Source organism: Pyxicephalus adspersus, chromosome 4, assembly GCF_032062135.1.
Source record: "Pyxicephalus adspersus chromosome 4, UCB_Pads_2.0, whole genome shotgun sequence".
NCBI classification, from domain to species: domain Eukaryota; kingdom Metazoa; phylum Chordata; class Amphibia; order Anura; family Pyxicephalidae; genus Pyxicephalus; species Pyxicephalus adspersus.
Window position 1 is genome coordinate 68,883,792 of NC_092861.1, and position 21,826 is coordinate 68,905,617.

General features: G+C 37.6%; 1 protein-coding gene across 1 annotated transcript; it reads right to left on the bottom strand.

Annotated features, from left to right (window-relative positions):
- Positions 1–14,348: 14,348 nt before the first annotated feature.
- COX7A2 (cytochrome c oxidase subunit 7A2) lies at positions 14,349–18,325 on the bottom strand. Its single transcript, XM_072408531.1, has 4 exons — positions 18,208–18,325; positions 17,041–17,130; positions 14,861–14,945; positions 14,349–14,549 (listed from the first exon to the last, which is right to left on the bottom strand). The coding sequence occupies exons 1-4, from the start codon at positions 18,223–18,225 to the stop codon at positions 14,494–14,496; spliced, it is 249 nt and encodes an 82-aa protein (XP_072264632.1). The 5' UTR covers positions 18,226–18,325; the 3' UTR covers positions 14,349–14,493.
- Between the last annotated feature and the right edge of the window lie 3,501 nt (positions 18,326–21,826).

Sequence of the window (21,826 nt, forward strand, 5' to 3'; positions counted from 1 at the left end):
GGAGAGCACCCCCCAATGCCTATTCCATTATTGACAATGATTTTGAAATAACACAATATAAAGTATTGCCAAGTTTACTGAGTATGAATAATTTGATTTTACTATGGCTCCCTGGGACCTTTAAACTATAGGCAGATGTGCAGCAAGACTTTTCACCAAATGTAAGAACAGGAATGCATCCCTTAAAATTGGCTTCCCTTTAAATCCGGGCTATTGCAGGCTGTTTGGCTCTGATCCACCAAACTGTCAGGTTTATGATCTGAAATCTTGTACATTTTTTAAATAACAGAGAATCACTTGGCTAAGTTCAAACTTCTCTAGATGAGCAACACAAATATATCTGACTAAATGGGAAAAACTGATGTAATCTCTTTCGGTAAATTTTCCATATGGCTGTCAGGCACATATATTGTGGTATGTTAACGTGTATGACACAGATCAGAAACACAGATACATGATCGCTCTAACAGAATGAAACAATGAATCAGTCTGCAAACCAGCATGCTATCCTAATGACAGATCCACCTGTCAATAATACTAAAAAATAAAAAAAAATATTGTTGGAATTAATAAACATTTGAGATGTTTTGTGTTTGTTTTCTTTATAGGTTCCTGTACAATTTCCCTTTTATCATCTGTGCATTCAGGCAAAGTACTTTATTGCTTGAGTCAAGTATAGTGAAACATGAGAATCAGTTTAAAGAATTAACATCAGGATAAGGATCTTTATTTGAAGCTCACTGAATTTTGAAATTTACAGTCAAATGGCTGATAATTACCCTTTGTGCAAAGCTTTGGGAATTTATCCAATTGTTTCTAGCACTTTACTGTTGGAAGTCAGCAGTGTCATTTATGATATCTCAGTTGAACTGCTTCTCTTTTACAATGGTGTTATATATGACACCTAATTAATGCAGAATGGACAAGCCTTGTGTTTTATGGCATGGCATGTACATTAGTGTGAATTGGATGTTTTTTCCATTGCTTTGTTCAGCAGTTAACATGTGTAGTACTCTTCAACCCACAGGCCAGGATCAGTTTTTATATTTGATAGGGCAGCAGAAGCAGGAAGGTTTGATGCTGTGGACATACTTTGCCATTATTTCATTTAGCACACGTGATTGATTGATAGCAGCACCTAGAAGTGAGGGTTTATGAGCCATAGTTGTGTCTAGAAGGCATGGCTAGACATAATCTTTATTGCAGGTAATAAATGAGTATTTGTCATGCACAGTCAGTGACTCACCTATAATATCGCCTACAGCAGCTTTACAGTTCAGTCTTTAGCTAAAACACTTACTAAGAAAAAATGTAATGTGCAGTAATATATATATATATATATATATATATATATATATGTTTAATAATAATAATAATATATTATATATATATATATATATATATTATCAAACTGTCTACTGAAAACACTCTGGGACATGTCTATTTAATTGTAATATACTTACCCAAATAATAATCTCTGTATATATAACAAATAAAGAAGAAGAAGAGCACGACAGAGGGAGACTATATACAAATTTGTACAAAAGTATCCACATGTATCTGCTGTAGCTTTTCTTGTCATCTAATGTCTCCAAGCATGAAGATAAATGGTTAAAAAAATGCTTCTTCGATAGAATATCCAGGAATACTCAAAAGCACTTTAAATCTTTGTTTTCTGGGGGAAAGTCTCACTCCTGCAACTCCAATTTTTATTTCTCAGAGTGCTTTCATTAAAAAGTACACTTACAGCACCACCTTGTGGGGAAACTTGGCATTGTGTTAGAAAATAAGACCTAACAAAAACACAAATCATTTACATTTTATATATGCTTTAAAAGGTTAATGTGATTTTAAAAGTCATATTTATTATTTTTTAATCCGCAGCTTTCAGTAAAAATATTTCAGCCATAAATCTCTTTGTTTAGGTATTGGCTGTTGCATGGTAATAATGCTCAGTCCCTATTGCCTAGTAGTATTCCTTTAAAGTCAGATTTTTAATGGAGACAACATCATTACACATTAGGCAAGTATAGCCCACTGTCATGAGACCTGCCATGAGTATTGCCATGGTGGCATTCCTGAAGTGCAAGCATATTGACAAGAATTACCTACAAAGAGAATGCATGAAATAAACTTTGACAGGGAGAAAGGGAACCCCTCATAAAGCTGAACAGGAAACTCTACTGAAGGTATTTCACTTAAAAAAAATCTCAAGTTATATAAAACACCTAATATTGCCTCTCTTTCTTGTAATCTGGGTGTTGCTGTGCAAGAAATAACAGCAGACAAATTCCAGTAATCATGCTGGTCACATTTAAAATATATAATTATTAATTCCTAATGAATAGGTAACTACACCAGTTGCCTATATCTGCACAAAGTCCAGTGATTTTGTTTTCTGGACAGAAATAAGAGAAAAAATCTTATAGAATAAAAAAAGAGTAAGTGGGATAGAAAGTTTGAGAACTGGATGATCAGCCATTGCAGAAACAAACTTTCCTTTTTTTTTGTCAAAAGATTTTCTCATTTATGGTCAGCTTCCAAAACTTGGATGTTTGTTTTCTTAATAATTTGCTTTTTGGAACTGTTTGTTTTATGACATCTATACATTGAATTCATTGGAGACGGTTTGGCGTGAAAAAATTCCAGTGGAGCTTGGATTTAGGGAAAAAGGTTATTGATGTTCCTGTTAAAGGAATGAATTATGAATACAATCAACCAGCTGACAAGACCTACAAATATGTAATAGTTATACAACAATGGGACCCAGAGGGGCTGTAAAATGAATCTACCGGAGCATTTATAAAGATTATTATGGACAGGAAATGTGCACTTAAACTGTCTTTATGTGCATGGAAAGAGGATGGATAAATACAAAAATATGTGGACATAAGATGCACCTGTATTATATTAGCTCTGTGGTGTGGCGTAATATTGATAAACAACATGTATGCATGGTATGTGGACTGGGTTGTCTGGACCTGATTAGGAATGATTCGTGGATTTTGCCATTACAACATAATAACAAATACACTAGTGTCATCTATATGTGTGATTATCAGCAGTCTTATGAAGACGGTAATAAATATTGTCTGTATAATTAAAGCACACAGAAGCCTATATGTGTCCATGTCAATACCAGTGTGTGACTAGTGTCATGTTCTGTTTATAGCAACAAGTCCCAAGATGACCACATCATTTTAACACTGATTTCCCAGAGGAAAGAGAGAATTTCATAAACATGCACAATTAAAAGTTTAGTCTGGAGCGGATTGGAAAGAATGTACAGTGGATGTGTTTCCAGAGGCTTACCAGGCTGGCACCTGCTGCTTAATAACCAAAGGCTCTCTAGGAAATAATCCGGACACACCCTTGTGTGCATGACACTTTCCGACTGTTTTCACCTTCCAGCCTGGACTGGGGTTTGTGAGCTGGCAAAATGGAATTAAATATATGCAGTATAACAAAAGTGGCATGTAGGTATGTAAAATAAAGTGTGAAGAATAGTAACTGTAGTAACATAACAAACTTTAAATATTAATATCAGTCACATCACAGGTTTTATTTTGTAAGGGTTCCATGGTAGAACTATTGTATGCTAGTGAAGGGAATCAACTTCTACAGGAATTTAACTGAAGTGTGTTTCTCTGTAGTGTAAAATATGAAAGTATGAGTCTTCATTTACTGGTCATTCACATTTTTTATATTCTTAGAAACTAATAAATCTCTGACCTCCCATTTTAAAAAAAATGTGATGCATCACTTGAAGTGGAAGTAAAATACTATCTAATGCTATCTAAGTCCCAACAGGCACCTTACCAGCAGAATAAAGTATTAGGTCTCTTCTACCAGAGATCCTTATGTCTGTCTGTCAGACTTATTTCTGTTTGTATATAATGAGCTATGCTGAGATGAGCTATATCATCCCTACTGTGCCACTGATGACTTCAAACCTGGAAGATAACTGGGCAAAGATGAGAGTGGCCTTGAGTGATGAGGGACATTGCAGCCATTGAATTACCTGTGGGGGCCCAAGTGTACCAAAATGTGCAAATAGTGCAGAGTGCTGGCAGTGTATTTATTGTCAATTTCTCCCCTTTCATGTTTCCCCTTGCAACTCCAACAAATACTTCTTGATCCTGCCAGTGAAGCCCACCTTATGACGTAGCGACAGCGCTGCACCACACCTGAATACAGAAAAAAGTTCATCCCACTTTTATTCATCCCACAAATCCTCATTACTTGTTACCCAACAAAGGGTGTTTTAATATTCTCTGCTGTTCATTCAGACAACACCAATGTTTGTTCTTATGGTAGGCAACTTCCATAAGACATGGGGGGATTTGTTCTTTTCTTTTTCATTTTAGAGGCTTGTGAATCTACTGGATGTGATGCCTGTTTAGGGAGGCACAAAATGAAGCCCTTATTTGTAATGTAACTTATCCAGAAAACTGTACATTATTGATTACCAGAAGATAAGAATCATTTAATGCAAATGCTGACTTTCAATAAGTACTTACAAAGCCTAGATTGTAAGCTCTTTGGGGCAGGGCAGGGCAGGGGAGGGTACAAATCCTTATTTGTACAGAGCTGCGTAATATGTTGGCGGTATATAAATCCTGTTTATTATTATTATTAATAATAATAATTATAATAATAATAATAATAATAAAGCCTGGTTTGAGTTTATATTTTAAGAAAACATGGGAAATCTCTTCAAACAGATAAAAGACTGCAGCAAAAACATGACATGGGTTCTATACCTTCCCCAATCTGTCCTAGACTAAAAAAAGTTTTGGGTGGAGTTGGCCAAAAATTTGACTCACAAGGTGTCAATGGCAAAGTGTCTGTTTAATACAGAATGTGTTTTGTCTAACCAAAGTGCTACATTTAATGTCAGTGGAATTTTGATATTCTTGGGAAAGATTATTGTCAGTCACCACTGCACGTGTCAGTCAACATGGTATTAATTAAAAAATGGTATCCTGACCATTTCTGGAGTTCCAGCACATCAATATTTTTTGGCATATCAAATTTTACAATGGTTGTCAATGTAGTTTTGTCTTCCTTGTCTGTTTTATTTACTTAGTATTTTAATTAGACTTTTTGAGTACACAGAACAGCAAAGTGTATGACACTTTATGAATGTTATTTGACATTTGCCATGACAAAGGATAACTGGGTTCCAACTAATAATGTTAATAGAAACAAACTTTGCGAGCAATGACATCTTGACACAAAGTTTTTGGTTAACATTTATTGAAGATAATTTATTAATCTAATATTTTATTGCTATTTAAATCAGTAAACGTCATTTTTAAAATAATGGAAGGCTTTACATATCATACTATTTACAGTACCTTTAATATGGAGGGTTTACAAGCTGGGAAGTGATAAAAATTCAAATTTTAAACGGAATGTGAGAAAATTGTCAAAAAAGTTTTTGGCTGTAAAAATAATTTCCTTTAAAAAGGGACAATTGTAGTTTGTTTTTAAATAGGATAAAGAAGAGACAGTAATGCAAAATGAGAAAATAGGGGTCAGATGGTGGCAGAGGGGGTCACCATTAGTGAGTTTGGTTTGCTACATTTTTGGTGAACATCATCTAAAAAGTTTCCAAACCTGTTCACAGTAAACTCTAACAAAGTCTAATAAATGAGAGATAAATATCATATTTCTTTTTGATCATTGGTATTAGCCATTATTCCCTGAAGTTATATTGCAGTGCAGGGAATTTGTCACTGGTCCTTCAAGTATGCAGACATATTGTAGTTCAAAGTCCACAGAGTGCATTACAGTTAAAAGAAGTTCATCCCAGCAAATTCCAATATAAGTTCAAGGGTCTGAACACTCAGGATCAATTTAATTAAGCCAAAGAAAAATGTTCAAACCTCATGCCTACTAGTGACCAGTAGGGATGAGACTCTGATTCAAATAAAGATGAAATTTTGGTGAATTTCTGAGGATTTATTTTGCTTCAAACAAAAGGATTGCAAGCTGTCTACCACCCATAATGCCTTGTGTATCCCTTAAACTTGGCCATTAGATATAAGATCGTCAATATGGGGATGTTGTCTAGGAGCAATCAAGGAATCAATGTGAATGAGCTGTTGCTGGGAGAGATTGGGAGATGAAGTTTAATTAGTAACTAGTTTTTCACTTCTGTGAATTACAGTGGTGGAGTACATTCTATTGCTCTCCTACTTTTTAACTTAACTTTATTAATATCATAGTGGGGCTAACAAGAACTCATATGATAGCATAGGGCTGGTGACAAATTATCTTTAAGTAGACATCAGGAATCTTTAATACCTCTAATGTCACCTTTTTATTTTTCATGTACAGCTGTTGTGTTGCCCACATGTTGTTGCAAGTCAAGGACTGAATGAGGGAAAGCCCACTCAGGATAAAGTAGGAGAACATGGTGGGCTCCGCTGTGGATTTTATTGCAAAGTAAGGAAATAGAAGGGTCACTGACCTATACCATACAAAGTTTCCTGCTAGAGTTCCCAGCAGCTATGGGGCATTGTCATGATAATGATGTACCTGGGTGAATATTCTGGAAAATTATTATACCTGCACATTGTGTAATCCAGAATATGTGGGAAGTCAACCATGGCTCTTAGTCCTGAAAGGCAGGAGTGCAAACATTTATAAATCTGATGTATAAAAAGTGTGATTGCATTATTTTCAATAGCCCATATCGGTCAATCTTCAAACTTTCATATTTTGTCTAGATTTGATGGCTTGATTTTGTTCAGGATACAAAGATAGTATAAGAGACATTCTATGGCGCCAGCAACTAACAGCCATGTGGACAATCAACTAGCTGATTTTAATTTACGTTTTTCTTTGATCTGTTGTTTATTACCATGATGTAACCTTATTGTAGCATTTATTACATATGTTTACTTATGATTACTGTCCCTATGCAACAGAAACCAATAAAAAAAAAAAGATATTTTACTTTGTCTAAAAAGTAAGCATATATTTCATCTTCCTTAAAGGCTCTTATTAGTTCCAAATTGGGCACAGTCTTGGAAGAAAAACAATTTTTACATTATTATACTACATGCAGGGGAGCATGGTTTCGTTTAGACTACAAAAGGTACTAAAACTTTGGTTTTCACATGATAAAAGAGAGACATACTCTGTTCTTTCAACATTCAACATCTAAGTTAACCCATTAATCATGAACAGTTTATGCAATGTCTGCTGACTTTTATTCTTCATTTATACATTTCATAATATGTGAAAATAGGGAAAGCATTTACTGTTCTATTGCAGTATGGCAAGTACCCTATCTTCTACATTTTTAAGTAGTTCATAATATTTTTACTGTACTTTTACAAAACAGTCACCCATCATTCCTCTAGTTTACATTTAAAAACTGACAATTCCTACCATTAATTACCTAAAAAAAAAAATAAACTGCAGGTCGATAAATGATGACAGAAGACAGCTACATGTGTGATTTTTGCCTGAGACGATCATGATCATTCATTTCAGGCAACAATCATCTAGCATGTGCTCATAGCCCAAGGCTACGTACACACATCAGATGATTCTCGTACGATTATCGCTTTAGGGCCAATATCAGATGAGAATCTGACGTGTGTACAGTGCTCATCTGACCTCGATCATGGATTCATCCTGGCGGATCCATGAATGACAAACACCTGCAATATAAGTGAAGAGGAGAGAGAGCAGCAGGGGACCGCTCGCTCACTCTCCCCCCTCAATAGAGTAGAACAGCGGTGTATTACAGCACTCATTCATGCATCTTTCAGTCTTTTGTGGTTGGAAAGGATCGTGAAAGATCCTTTCAAAAGACAAATATTGAGCATGTGTACACAGCCCTAGTCTCAGCTATCTACAGGCCTTTTTTTTTTTATCTGTGCCGACCGATACTCATAGCTCTGTCTTCATTACTCTCTCTGCTGTAAGAGCTTGTTGCTGACAATAAAAGGTGCCATAGTTGCCTGTTTGTTTTAGGAGATTCAATAAGTGCCCCCGTTAAGTCAGGAATAAACTCTGGCTCAGAAGAGCAGATGTGTTTTTATTATGATGTAGAAAGTGAGCAAAATAGTACTATTATATAAATTCCAGCGTGCAATCAAGACATTTCAAGGTTCTTTTTAAAAGTCGATTTTTTTTATTTTTTTATTTTAGTATAAACATTTTGTATAAATTATTGACAATAAAACACATATCATTTTAATTTCACAACGTCAAATTCAGGTAAATGCTTCAATTCAAATGCTTCCAATTGGCTCAGCCTATTGGTTTCTTATGTTTGGGGAAACTAGTGGTAAGATATCTGAGTAAATACAAGGGATTCTATTGTCCGATTGGATATTTGTTTTATACAAGATATAGTATAATGAAGAATTACATAGGAGAATGTGTGATACACTTATAGGTGTATCCAAATGTATTCTTGTGGTACGTGCTGGTTTTCAGGTAACTTTCCACACTTACAGGAGCCTCTAGGGCAGTCCTTGTCAAAGCATGAGAAAAGAGTAGAAAATAAGTGTTCTACTCGCATGAAGACTGAAAAGCATATATTCCCGCTTGCAGTTTTGCTGATACAGATGTTTTTCCAGACATGTACCAAAGAATTGGCATTCAGTTTGTCCTGATAACCATTTGTTACCAAGACAATTTGTCATAGGAAATTTACAGCTGTCACTTGAGCTGAAGATGGGGGTAAATATTCCATAAGGGATAGCTGTTTTGGTAAAAATTGTTTAACATGGAAATTCTCTTCACTTCGTTGAGAAAATTTCTCACTTTCTGTAATGAAATCTTCAAAACAGGAAAGAAAATAGTTTGATAGGGGTTTTAATTACTACCTAATATTAAAACCATTCCCTTAATCTAAAAATAAAAAAAAATGGCTAAAGATACACTTTAACAAATCGGATGACACTCCATAGTTTATTAAAATTTCTCAAACTAATAATCTAATTTCATAAACAGCTTCAACTTAATTTGCATTTTCCAAAAATGTAATCAGTGTTTTTTAATCTGGGCTCTGTAACATTTTGATCCACGCAATCAGTTATTTACACAACGATATGACTTCTTTCTTGTGAATGTGAATCTTGTTTATAAACATGTCAGCAATCATAATTTTAATAGAGGATTTTGGAACAACTGTTGGGTTTCTGGCCAGAGTCACATAAACATTAGCAGAGTTAATGACAATAACGCAAGCACACTTTTGTAAGCAACATCAGAAACCAGAAAGCTACAAGTTTACTAACAATCGCTCATCACCACATACCAGAAGGCAGTGAAAAATACATTATAAACATTATTTTCTTACAGCATTCAGTTCAGGTCTGTAGTTTGTTAACTATGGGATCTTGGATTACAAGGATGGAAGCTGCAAATGGATCTTACTGGATGTTAAAGTCCAACTTTACCCATAAGCTTTTTTTAGTTACTGTTTGGTTGTTTGCCCTCACTGTGAGATTTTCCTGTACTGTAAACTCTGTCAGATAGGAAGCAATAATGAAAATATCTGATATTAGGGCAGGAAAGAGACCAGATTACAGTGGATTAGAACTGCCATTTTACAGATCAACTAAAATAGCTCACATAGAAACTCCTGTGAAGTGAATGACTACATTATTTCCCCTTTAGATGGTATCACCCCTTCATCACTTCATACTAATGCTAATAAATAAACAAGGCAATATGACATTCATCTAACACAAATTATGGATAAGATATTTTTAAACATGCATGGGATGCAATTTTAAAGTGTCTGCAAAAAAATATACTAATTATGCTTTAACAGAAAAAAGTAAAAGACCAGTGGAAGATTCTATCAATGAAGCTGTTTCTCATCTTTGTTTTGCTGAACATTCATTTTAGAACAATTCAGTTAACATGACTAACTATTAAGGAGTCATTTGCAGCTACCGTATTTTTCGGACTATAAGACGCACTTTTTCTTCCCCAAAACTGGGGGGGAAAAGTGGGTGCGTCTTATACACCGAATACATGTTAAATATACCGCGATCCCGCGATGCTGCGTGCTTCTTCTCCTCGCTCTCCTCCCGGCTGCAGCGCGTGTCTCCTCCTCCTCTGAGCGAGGAGAAGCCGACACGCATACCCCAGCGATCCCATAAGCAGGCTGATCCAGCCTGCTTACCGGATCGCGAGGGCACGTGTGCCGGCTTCTCCTCGCTCAGAGGAGGAGGAGGAGACGCGCTGCAGCCCGGAGGAGAGCCAGGAGAAGCCGACACCCGTGCCCCCGCGATCTCATAAGCAGGCTGGATCAGCCTGCTTACGGGATCGCGAGGGCACGGGTGGAGGAGGAGGAGGAGACACGCGCTGCAGCCAGGAGGAGAGCGAGGAGAAGAAGAAGCCCACAGCATCGCGGGATCGCGGTATCGGGTGAGTATGATTTTTTGGCACAGGGTGATCAGAAGGGGATACATTGTGTCAATGTATCCCCTTCTAATCACTCTGTGTCAATGTATCCCCTTCTGATCACTCTGTGTCAGAGTGATTAGAAGGGGATACATTGACACAGAGTGATTAGAAGGCGATACATTGACACAGAGTGATTTTTTAGTATTTTGTTCAGAATCTTTTTTTTCTAGGTTTTTCTCCTTTAAAATTGGGTGCGTCTTATAGGCCGGAGCGTCTTATAGTCCGAAAAATACGGTAATTTAATTTAATTTAATTTGCTATTGTGACTTTTGACAATTGGCCACTAGGTGTCAGGACAGGTAATTGTTTTAATATGCAGTTAAAGTTAATGTGTAGAGGGATCTGAACAGTTTCAGTGAACTTTAAGCCAAATTGATAGAAGTGTTCTTATAAATTATTCCCCTAAGGGCTCTATTTTTAAATTATTCCCTCTTCAATTCGTTAAAAAACTTGATTTCCCCTATTGTGACAGCTGTGCACATTCGACGATTGGCCTAGTGGCAGGATGAGCCACTGTTTTAATAGGAGACCTGTGGAAATTTATGACCATAAAATTCACCACCAGCGAATTTTCAGAGAAAATGACAGTAGGAATAATTTATGAATAGTGCCCTATTTTTACAAATAATTTTTACCATTATAGCAAATTTAAATATAGACTGTGACACAAAAAAGTGGTTTCTATTTTATTGTAATGTTAACCAAACAAAAGTGTCCTACCTAGTAAATGTTTTAATCAATAATATATTTTAAAACATTGATTGAAAGCACAGCAATGTCAGGGTATACGGCCACCAACAGAAGAATTTAGGCAGCAGTAAACAAACGTGGACTAGTGGAGGCCAACCTCTTTCATAATATGCGCCATGAAAGCAATACAAAGAGCATGATTATACAAGAGAAATGGGGTCAGTGTGCTTCATTTATTTATAGAAAATGGATATTAAGATTTAGGATAATATTTCAGGAAATACTTATACTTACCTATATACTTCTCCATTGTGGCTCACAAAGTCTTGTACCATTAGGACATCCTAAAGCAGTCCAACAGTGTGAGCGGAGACACAGCCAAAGGTTGGAACTCAAGTCGCGAAGCTTGGAGTCAAGTCCGACATAAGTGGCCTAATGAACGACTTGCAACTCAACTTGGGGGTTTTTTCCAGCGACTTGCGACTTGACTTCCGGCTTTCTCTGCTGACAGCAGAAGGGGACAGGGAGGAAGGCAGTGAGGCTTCTGTAACACCACCTTCCTTGCATTCTAAGTCTACGGCTTTCTCCTCTGACATCTAAAGGGGGCGGGATGTTATAGAAGCCTCCCGTCCTTCCTTCCTTCCTTCCGAGTGGAAAGCCATGGAACTAGAATGTAATCCTGTGCTCAAGAACAGGATCAGAGCTCTATTTCTATATGGGGATAAATGAATTGACTTGACTTGGAAGAATTCTTGGTGACTTGAGTCTTGAGTTGGGACTTGGTGTCGCTGACTTGGGACTCAACTTGGACTTGAAGGTTGATGACTAAATGCAACCTCTGGTCACAGCCTGCAGACCAAGGACTTGGAAGATTTGCTATCCAAGACCAGAAATTAGAAGGTACATGACACTAATAGTATGAGGGGATCACCTTGGGACCACAAGGGAGATGTGGACAAGGAGCCCCAGAAAGTGCATTGGGAAGATCCTGAAACATAAAAAAAATAACTTCAATAGAACATGACAGGGGACAGGACCTTCACCCAGGAGAACATTTAGGAACTATAGTGATGCAAATAGTCAATACTTGCACAAGACAGTCTGACACATTGTGTGTGAGTTCCCGTGTCTTTGAAGGGAAAGGAACAAACCAGTGGTACAGTAAGGGGTCACGTGTAGCTAACACCTGCAGGATACAAGCTGATCTTCTAGAATGAGATCCTGGAGAGGAAATATCTCTAGCATGCAAAATATACAAACCAACAGAGAACTCGGGTATACCACAATCTCACCAGAACAATGATATTTTTAAAAGGAAATGCAAAGTGATGAAAAAGACTGGCCATTCCGGCTTTATAACCAGATCCATTGTCTTTAAGGGTTGAACACAACCAAAACTTCAAACTATCTTGCAGTTACAAGACCTGGAGCATCACATTAGAGGGTGCCAACAGATTCCTGATGCCCTAGGAGAAATAAGTGGAGAGGTGTACAGTTCGTAAATGTATCTTTGGTTCCATGTAGTTCACAGACTACAGCCACAGGACCACAAACCATACACAACTTAGTCAGACCAGAAAGGTCAGAGTTCAGTCTAGGTTCCAGATGCTCTCAGCTTGTACTAGGACGCTATATATGGGATTTATGCTCCAAGAGGCACCTTGAGAACAGGAGTCCAAAGAGGAAGCATACAAAGATAACAGACCCTGGTTCCGATTCTCACAATCCAGTGTTGTAGCCAGACGATTCTACATACACACAGACCACAAGACAATATGATATAAAATGGGAAGTCCTTATAGATGCTCCAAGAGGGCAGGGTTAACCATTTCAGTCTAAAGATAGTCATAAGAAAAAGAAAGTGCACCCTCATTCATTTCTAAGGTTTTGCATTATGAAAACATAAAAAAACATTATCCGGTCCTTAGCAGCTCCTAAAACTAGGTACATACAACCACAGATGAACAAATAAAATATTAGACTAGGCCAGTATTTAAATAAGACTAGGTCAATATGCCTAAGCAGTGTGTCAAACATTAGGCACACCCTTAGCACTTTTAAAACAGGTAATATCGTGTGCTAATCAAAAGCACTTGATTACTGATTAATCAGAAACTTTTGACATTAGCAATTGTTGCTGCCCAACAATATAGGAGGGGTTTTAAGGCCATTTTCACACAACTTGAAGTCCATCAGTCTAGGTTAGAGTCTGGGCCATGTGACAGGACAATGATCCCAAGCGAATCTATAAAAGAATGGCTGAGAGAAAAGAATCAAGATGTTACAATGCTCCAGACCTCAACACAATCAAATTACTGTAGTGGAACCCTAAGAGGTGTACATAACTAATTACTGAAAAACTCAATGAACTAAAGTAAAGAATAGTGGGCCACAATTCCTCCACAATGATGTAAAAACTGATACACATATAGAAAAACGATTTAGTTATTGAAGTAAGCTGCTAAAGGTTGTTCTAAGACTGCTGTGTGTTGTCTAAGATCTGAGGTTAGATTTAAATAATTTCAGAACTTGTTAAGGACCAGAATTTTTTAAATATGTAGCGATACATAAAATTTTACTTTCTTTTTCTCATGACTATATAATGCAGAGAGTTACATAGGAAATTATGGTCTCAGACAAAGTTGGGTGGAGAGTAATGCCTGCCAGTTAGAATGGAGATTTCAACTGCTCTACAGGTCCACATAATTTGGAGTATGTGCTTAGTAGCCCCTTTGTTAATTTGAAGCACAGCTAGGGGGGTATGATGTAAATTAGGGAAATCCGTACAAAATGGAAAAGCCTCCAATGCATGGCAGAGACATACTGCGAACTGGTAATCAAAATCATCCTAAAATATTTCCATTCAGCAGCTATGCAATGTATTTAGTTCAAAGTTATTATCTTATTATGTCATTAAAAAAAACTCCATTATTTTGACAAACTAGATCAAGGCTTTACAACTTTGTCCCTCAAGGGCCACAAACAAGCCAGTATTTCCATATAACTAGATATTTAACCAACTCTAAATCAGTTTACTAAATCTGCTGTTGTGAAGGTGTGCAGATTCTGGCCATAACACTGGAGATAGCAGCACAGAATTAGAGGATAGGAATGATTGGGTCCAGTTGATTCTATATTTTGAAAATCATTTTGGTTTTATAGTCTGCTTACCATACGCATTACTAAAAAAACAAAAGCCACACAGAGAATAGTAATGCAAAACTGCTTTATTGTTAGCAGTTGATACAGTACTTTATAAATATTGTTCCCATAGTTTAAACATCTTTATGACAAGGACAGAACAATCCCTGAAGCACAACACTGAAGCAGACTGGGTTCAAGCTGAATCAGGAATCATTTCTTCTGAGGGAGGGCAGCTTTGCCAATTTCATATACACAATAACCAACTCCTAAAAAAACAAAAAGCAATAAAGTAAATGTAAATAAAAAACAAATATAGAGAGGAAGCTTTTCTCACCCAGATCTATTTTGTGTATGAACTAACATTACAGGTACAGTGCATTGACCTAGTAGTATTCAACCACCAAATGCCAATCAAAGGCAATGCAAGTGCAATATAAACCCCAATTGTATTAAAATGGGGAGAGTTTTGTGGAGCATATCTCATCTAGGTCACATCATATTCTTTAAACGAGAAAGGTGTTATGTAACACTTTGGTTAACATACCAATTTAAGTCTAAGTGAAAACTGATTACTTACCAAGAACAGTCATGACCATGGTTAGTCTGTACAATAAGACATCACCAACACCTGCTTTCAGATGAACTGGAATTCCATTATCTTCCTGTTAAAAAAAATAAATAAAATTACAAATTATATAAAACCAACTTGCTTTGGTGTTTGTTACTGAAAAGAAAAGTCTTCGGGCAGGTGCTCTAGGTGCCACAATCTTCTCCTGGGTTCTTCTAACTACATCACCCGATGTCGCACCTGGGTCGGGTGACATAGTTGGGGGGAAAAAACTTGCTGATCTCACTGCACATGTGTGAGATCGGCTTTTTTTCCCCCCTTTTGACAAAAGGGCTCCGTCTGCGCATGCCATACAGAAGGAGCACCCATTCACCCAGGCGATTAAGAATCAGAGGGCAGTTCTGCATTTTTCCCCCCATTCAGGAACTACCATTCAGGTAGCATACACAGTATACAGTTAGGTCCATAAATATTTGGACAGCGACAACTTTTTTCTAAATTTGGTTCTGTACATTACCACAATTAATTTTAAATGAAACAACTCAGATGCAGTTGAACTGCAGACTTTCAGCTTTAATTCAGTGGGTTGAACAAAAAGATTGCATAAAAATGTGAGGAACTAAAGCTTTTTTTTTTTTTTTTTTTTTTTACACAATTACTTCATTTTAGGGGCTCAAATGTTATTGGACAAATCAAAAATCTGAAAAAAAAAATGTACATTTCTAATACTTGGTTGAAAACCCTTTGCTGGCAATGACAGTGAACTCATGGAGATCACCAGATGCTGGGTTTCCTCCTTTTTATTGCTCTGCCAGGCCTTTACTGCAGCGGCTTTCAGTTGCTTTTTGTTTAGCCTTCAACAAGTGAAATGCATGCTCAACTGGGTTCAGATCAGGTCACTGGCTTGGCCATTCAAGAATATTCCACTTCTTTGCTTTAATAAACTCCTGGGTTGCTTTGGCTGTATGTTTTAGGCATTGCCCATACGTATTATGAAACACCTCCCAATCAATGTGACTGCATTTAGCTGGATTTGAGCAGACAGTATGTCTCTGAACACCTCAGAATTCATTCAGCTGCTTCTGTCCTGTGTCACATCACTGATAAACACTAGTGTCCCAGTGCCACTGGCAGCCATGAACATCCAAGCCATCACACTGCCTTCGCAAAATTTTACAGATGTGCTATGGTTGGATCATGAGCTGTTCCACGCCTACTTCCTGGAGCGTGTTGTTCACTTGGTTGGCTGTTGTGAAGGGGTTTCTCTTCACCATGGAAATGATTCTGCGATCATCCACCACTGTTGTCTTCCGTGGACGTCCAGGTCATTTAGCGTTGCCGAGTTCACCAAAGCTTTGTTTCTTTCTCATGATGTACCAAACTGTAGATTTTGCCACTCCTAATATTGTAGCAATTTCTCAGATGGTTTTTTTCTGTTTTTGCAGCTTAAGGATGGCTTGTTTCACCTGCATGGAGAGCTCCTTTTACCGCATGTTGTCTGTTCACAGCAAAATCTTCCACATACAAGAACCCCACCCCCTCAAATCAACTCCAGGCCTTTTATCTGCTTAATTGATAATTATATAACTAACCAATTGCCCACACCAGCCCAATAAATGACCTTTAAATCAATTGTCCAATTACTTCTGAAATTAAGTGATTGTGTTAAAAAAAAAAAAAAAAAAAAAAAAAAGGCTTTAGTTGCTCACATTTTTATGCAATCTTTTTGTTCGACCCACTGAATAAAGCTGAAAGTCTGCAGTTCAACTGCATCTGAGTTGCTTCAATTAAAATTAATTGTGGTAATGTACAGAACCAAAATTAGAAAAAGGTTGTCTGTCCAAATATTTATGGACCTAACTGTATAAGCTCATTGTTTATTTCATGTACTCTATGGAGTGGTAAAGCAGCACTGTAGAGTCAGACCCACTGACTGGCCAGGTCCTTGCTCCAATTACCATTATAGTGCCATGAAGTAATGTGGACAAGGGGCCCAGTCAGACCCCATGCTACAGATTTGTGTTATAGAGCCGTGACAAATACATTTTTACTGTAATGGAGCAACTGAGATTTTAAAGATTAGTAATTTGACATTTTCCCAGTAACCAGTAAATTCCCCCTCTTGGTTAGCTCATGCATATTCATCAAACAAAATGTAATATTGTACAAAGTTTTACAGAAGTACATACCTGAAACAACTTTTGCTTTTCTGCAACCTTGTTTTGCACTGACCTCCTGCTGGAAGTGCTTAAGGTTCTCTGGGAGATCTGACGGAGTGCCTGAAACAAAAGCCAATACATCACAAATAGTTATTCCACTTGACAGATTGCACTTTTTTATCATTAATAATAGTAACAATTACTGGCCCCAGTTCTGTTAAAAAATATATAAACAAGTTACCATATCTGTTTAAATATGTCAGTGAAATCAGAAGACTTGTTGCAGCCCTTACTGATCTCCTATAGGCAGGTGGCCATATTTGACAGCTCAAAGCCATGTCAAGGAGGAGTGACAGAGCTGTGTACATCTCAGACCAGCACAGTCAGAAACACAAATCTTTGGAAGGCACAGATGTTTTTACTTATTTTATATGATCATCTAGCGCCATTCTATGGAATTGATGGCTTACAGAACATGCACTTCTGCATTTAATGACATGACCTTGAAACAAAACTATTTGAGAAATAAAAAGGATTCATCTCTAACCATGTGACATAAAGATAAACCTGGGCTTTACTTATAATTTAGCTGAATACAGAATGTAAAAATAATGTGATACAGGGCTGAGGAAATCACAAAGTGTGCAGGGATCACACAGCAGGAAGTGACAACACACACACACATATATACATATACATATATGAGAATATGGCAGCTAAAAATATACATCAGATGATCAATATAGATTGCTGGAGCTAATGGATCAGCTAACGGTTCTATAGAACCAGGTCCATGGATTCCCGGCAGATCCAGAAGTGTGGGATACCAGGGATCTTTATATTACCATATAGTATAGGACGGGACCCCATTATTCCTGGCCTGGTGACAGTGACAGCTCCAGGCTGTGACACCAATGATGACAGAACACATGCAATATATGAATGGCTGTGTGCAATGCTGGTATCCATGCTCCTATAACACCCAGCCTGTGCCCGCCATGTATACAGGACTCTCACACACCTAGGCTTCCCCTATACACCTCACACATAACATTCCTGTCAGCTCTGGGCACAACAAGGTCACCGGCACACTCACAACTCGTCCCCGGGTGAGTGAGCGGGAAAAGGTGTGGAGCGGCCATCACACGGCATGTCTATCATACACAGAGCCCCGAGTCTCCATACAGCGCCACTCACCAACAAATTGCGGAACATGATGATCAGCCTCACACTTCTCACTGCCACAGAAAAGACAAGGACACACTGCTGACCGGAAGCGGAAATAGGCTGCGTTACCGTACGTAGCCTGCGTGCACGTCTTACAGAGTAGGAGGAGACATATTTGTTAGGGGCAGGGCTTACTCTGCGCTTCTTTTATTATAGGTGGTGTCTTCAGTAATATTGCTACAGTTAGAAAAGCAGCTGTTATTATTATATAAAACGTGAAAATAGTATAATAATAGTTTATATAACGTATATAAAGGGTTGTATTCCCCCCTACAGAGATATTGTAGTTGTCTTCTATGAGCCCAGGAAATGTATGTATAGTGACTGGCTGGCACATGCTTGAGGTATTTATATTGGTCTGCAAAGTGCACTGTCCTCCTGTGTTAGGGGCTTCAACAGCATTAGATTTGTTATTTGGAATTAGCGGAGGTTTATCAGCAAATTAGTATCTCGAACAGGCTGCCTTTGCCTTTAGAAAACTCATGGCGACAGTCCTGTGTATTTGTGATTACTGCAGCCGCAATCGTGGTCAGCCAATGGAGAATCCTTACAAAAGATGGCACGGATTTTATTTCTGCAGCATAATTAAAGCGGAAGTAAACCCAAAACTAACACAAAAACAATAAAATCACACCTTCAATCCTGCAGATCAGTCTGTCTGTCGGGAGGTTTCTTCTATCAGGTCTAGGCGCCGCCATCTTCTCCTCTCTTCTTCCATGTTTTTCTTCCTACGTCACCCGATCTCGCACTGTGCAGGCGCAAGATTGGGTGACGTAGATTGGGAAAAAACTTGACAATCTCACTGGGCATGAGTGAGATCGGCTCGCGCAGAAGGAGCAGTCAAGAGCCTCCCAGGATTCATGACGCAAATGCCCAAGTTTCTCCAAAGGCCACTTGGAGATAGCTCTAGAAAAACTATTGTGTTTATGCTAGATTGGCTAATAGCACCGGGGAATCATTTTGAACACATTTTTGTTGACTTCAATTTTTAAGCTTATTTACACTAAAATAGGTATGCTGATTCTTAAAGTGCAGTTAGTTTTCTTTTATCACGTCAGGTTTGTTCTCTACCGCTTATATTAATGCGATTACTGTAGCGTGGATTTGTATAGGCTATTCATTTACAAGCAAGGCAGAGTGGTCAGAGGTTGTGCGCTGCTCTACGTAGTGAATAAGCAAAATTTATTTTTCTACTTACGTAGATCTGTGGCAGTTTCCTCATTCCCAGGGCGAACATCAGCACATTTGTAGAGCAAGCCTATTTGGCATATTTCAAAGTTAAACTTGGTGATCAAGATAAATCTTGGGCCCCTCATAAGGTGTGCAAACAGTGTGTCGAGGGTTTACGAATGTGGACATAGGGAACACGTGATAAGATGCCATTTGGTATACCTATGGTTTGGCGAGAGCCAGCAGATCATTTCAGTGACTGTTACTTTTTTATAGTGAAAACTTCAGGATATAACAAGAAAAATAAATATAACATAGAGTATCCTAGGTCTACCATCAGCTATACGCCCAGTGGCTCATTCAGATAAAATCCCAGTGCTGGTTTTTGTTACACTACTCTCGCTTAAAGAACATGATTATGGTGATGAACTACAACGATGAAGAGTTTGAAATTGAAACTCTGTTCGTAAGGGATTTGATCAGCATGAGTTGAGTGATTGAAAAGGGAACGAAGATATCGTACTTTGGAATTGGATTGGAATTCCAATCTATAACTCCATAACTGAATGGCGACTTTTCATCGATAGCTCAAAGCGAAGCTTAAAGTATGTCCTCCTTCACAATGGCAATTCATTTGGGTCAGTCCCAACTGGCCATTCAGTTTCTCTTTGTGAAGAATATGCAGACATAAAGACAGTTATTGAGTTGTTGCAATATTACCAACACAATTGGGTCATCTGTGTTGACCTTAAAATGGTATGCTTCCTTCTTGGTCAGCATTGCGGATACACCAAGTATACCTGTTATCTGGGCATGTGGGACAGCATAGTTCTGAGAGGCATTGGAAGGAAAAGAATTGGTCTGCAAGATTTGCCCTAAAACCAGGTGATCCAAACATTCTACATGAGCCACTTGTTGATAGAAAGAATATTATATTCTCGCCTCTGCACATGAAACTGGGTCTGATGAAGCAATTTGTTAAAGCTTTGCCAACTGAAGGAGACTGTTTCAAGTACCTCATTTTGGCATTTCCTAGTCTGTCATTTGAAAAAATAAAGGCCGGTGTGTTTGATGGTCCACAGATTCGGCAGCTCATCAAAGATGAACATTTCATCAGGACAATGTCAGAAGTCGAAAGGAATGCTTGGTTATCATTCAAAGCCATTGTCAAGGACTTTCTTGGAAACACACAAGCAAATAATTACACAGAAATTGTCCAGAAATGCTTGGTTGCAATATGAGCATCAAGGTGCATTTTCTGCTTAGCCATTTTTCTAACTTCCCGTAAAACCTTGGTGCAGTCAATAAGCAAGTGATGAGCGATAAGCAAGGTGAACAATTCCCCCAAGATTTAAAGGTCATGGAAAAAGGGTATCAGGGTAGATGGGATGGATGTACATATGATGGTTGACTATTGTTGGAGCATCCGGCGAGATTGTCCTAACACTAAATTTTGTAAATCTTTCACTTACCCGGTTATTTTTAAAATGTTTTACTGTAATAAAAAATGACATAGAGTAACAATAAATCCTTTGTTTGAACAAAAGAAATTAAAATTAACAGTTCATTCAAAGTATTTCATTATGTTTTCATTGTATGTAAAATTGATATTTTTTTTGCAAAAATGGAGGGTACCCTGTATCGAAAAAACTGGATGTGATAGCAAAAATCTGGGGTCATTTCTGGATTCACCACCCAAAAATTAGTAAAAAACAAGTGTAAGGTCTAACTCTACAAAAAATGCGTCCCCCACTGTAATGCTTTCATACCAGATCATTCCCAAACATGTCCTACTCTCTTACCCTTATTACTTTGTTGGTAATTGTGACATACCATACACGCGAGTTAAAAATAGCCAGATCACTATAGAGTAGAAATTACACTTCAGTTTTAAGGTGAAGTCCGATACAAACACACATTCAACATTAGAAAAAACAATAACTAGAATTAGGTAGGGAACACAAGGGTTGTCCATAATGGAGCCTGCCCTAAAGTCTCCCTTGGCAAGAGTGATGTGAATCTGAGGATTGGGTGGAGAAAAATACAAATGAAGGTAAAACTACTCACCTTCAATTTCTACCAATTTTTTCTTGGTTCAAAGCCATATTTCCTTTTCTACAAAGGGTAATAATGTATTTAATATCTTTCCCCTTCTCTGTTCTGGTTCTGAGAAACAGGTTTGAACAGTATCTATATCCTGGAGTCCAACTTTATTCAGACATGATGGAAATATAAAACAATGTACAACGCTCCTGCTTTACTATTATTACCTTTTATACCTTTTACCTATTATTAGTATTACCTTTAAAGTGGATAGATTTTCACTGCAAATATAATAGAAATAGTTTTTAGAATTTCTTCTTTAATGCTCACAAAATATGTTACAATCTGATTGTCCTGTCTCCTTTTAGAAGCAACA

Coding starts and splice junctions, on each gene's coding strand:
- COX7A2 (XM_072408531.1), bottom strand. Junction 14,946..17,040: donor AAAAGCAAAAGTTGTTTCAG/GTATGTACTTCT, acceptor TTTTTTTAACAG/GAAGATAATGGAATTCCAGT. Junction 14,550..14,860: donor CATGGTCATGACTGTTCTTG/GTAAGTAATCAG, acceptor TTGTTTTTTTAG/GAGTTGGTTATTGTGTATAT.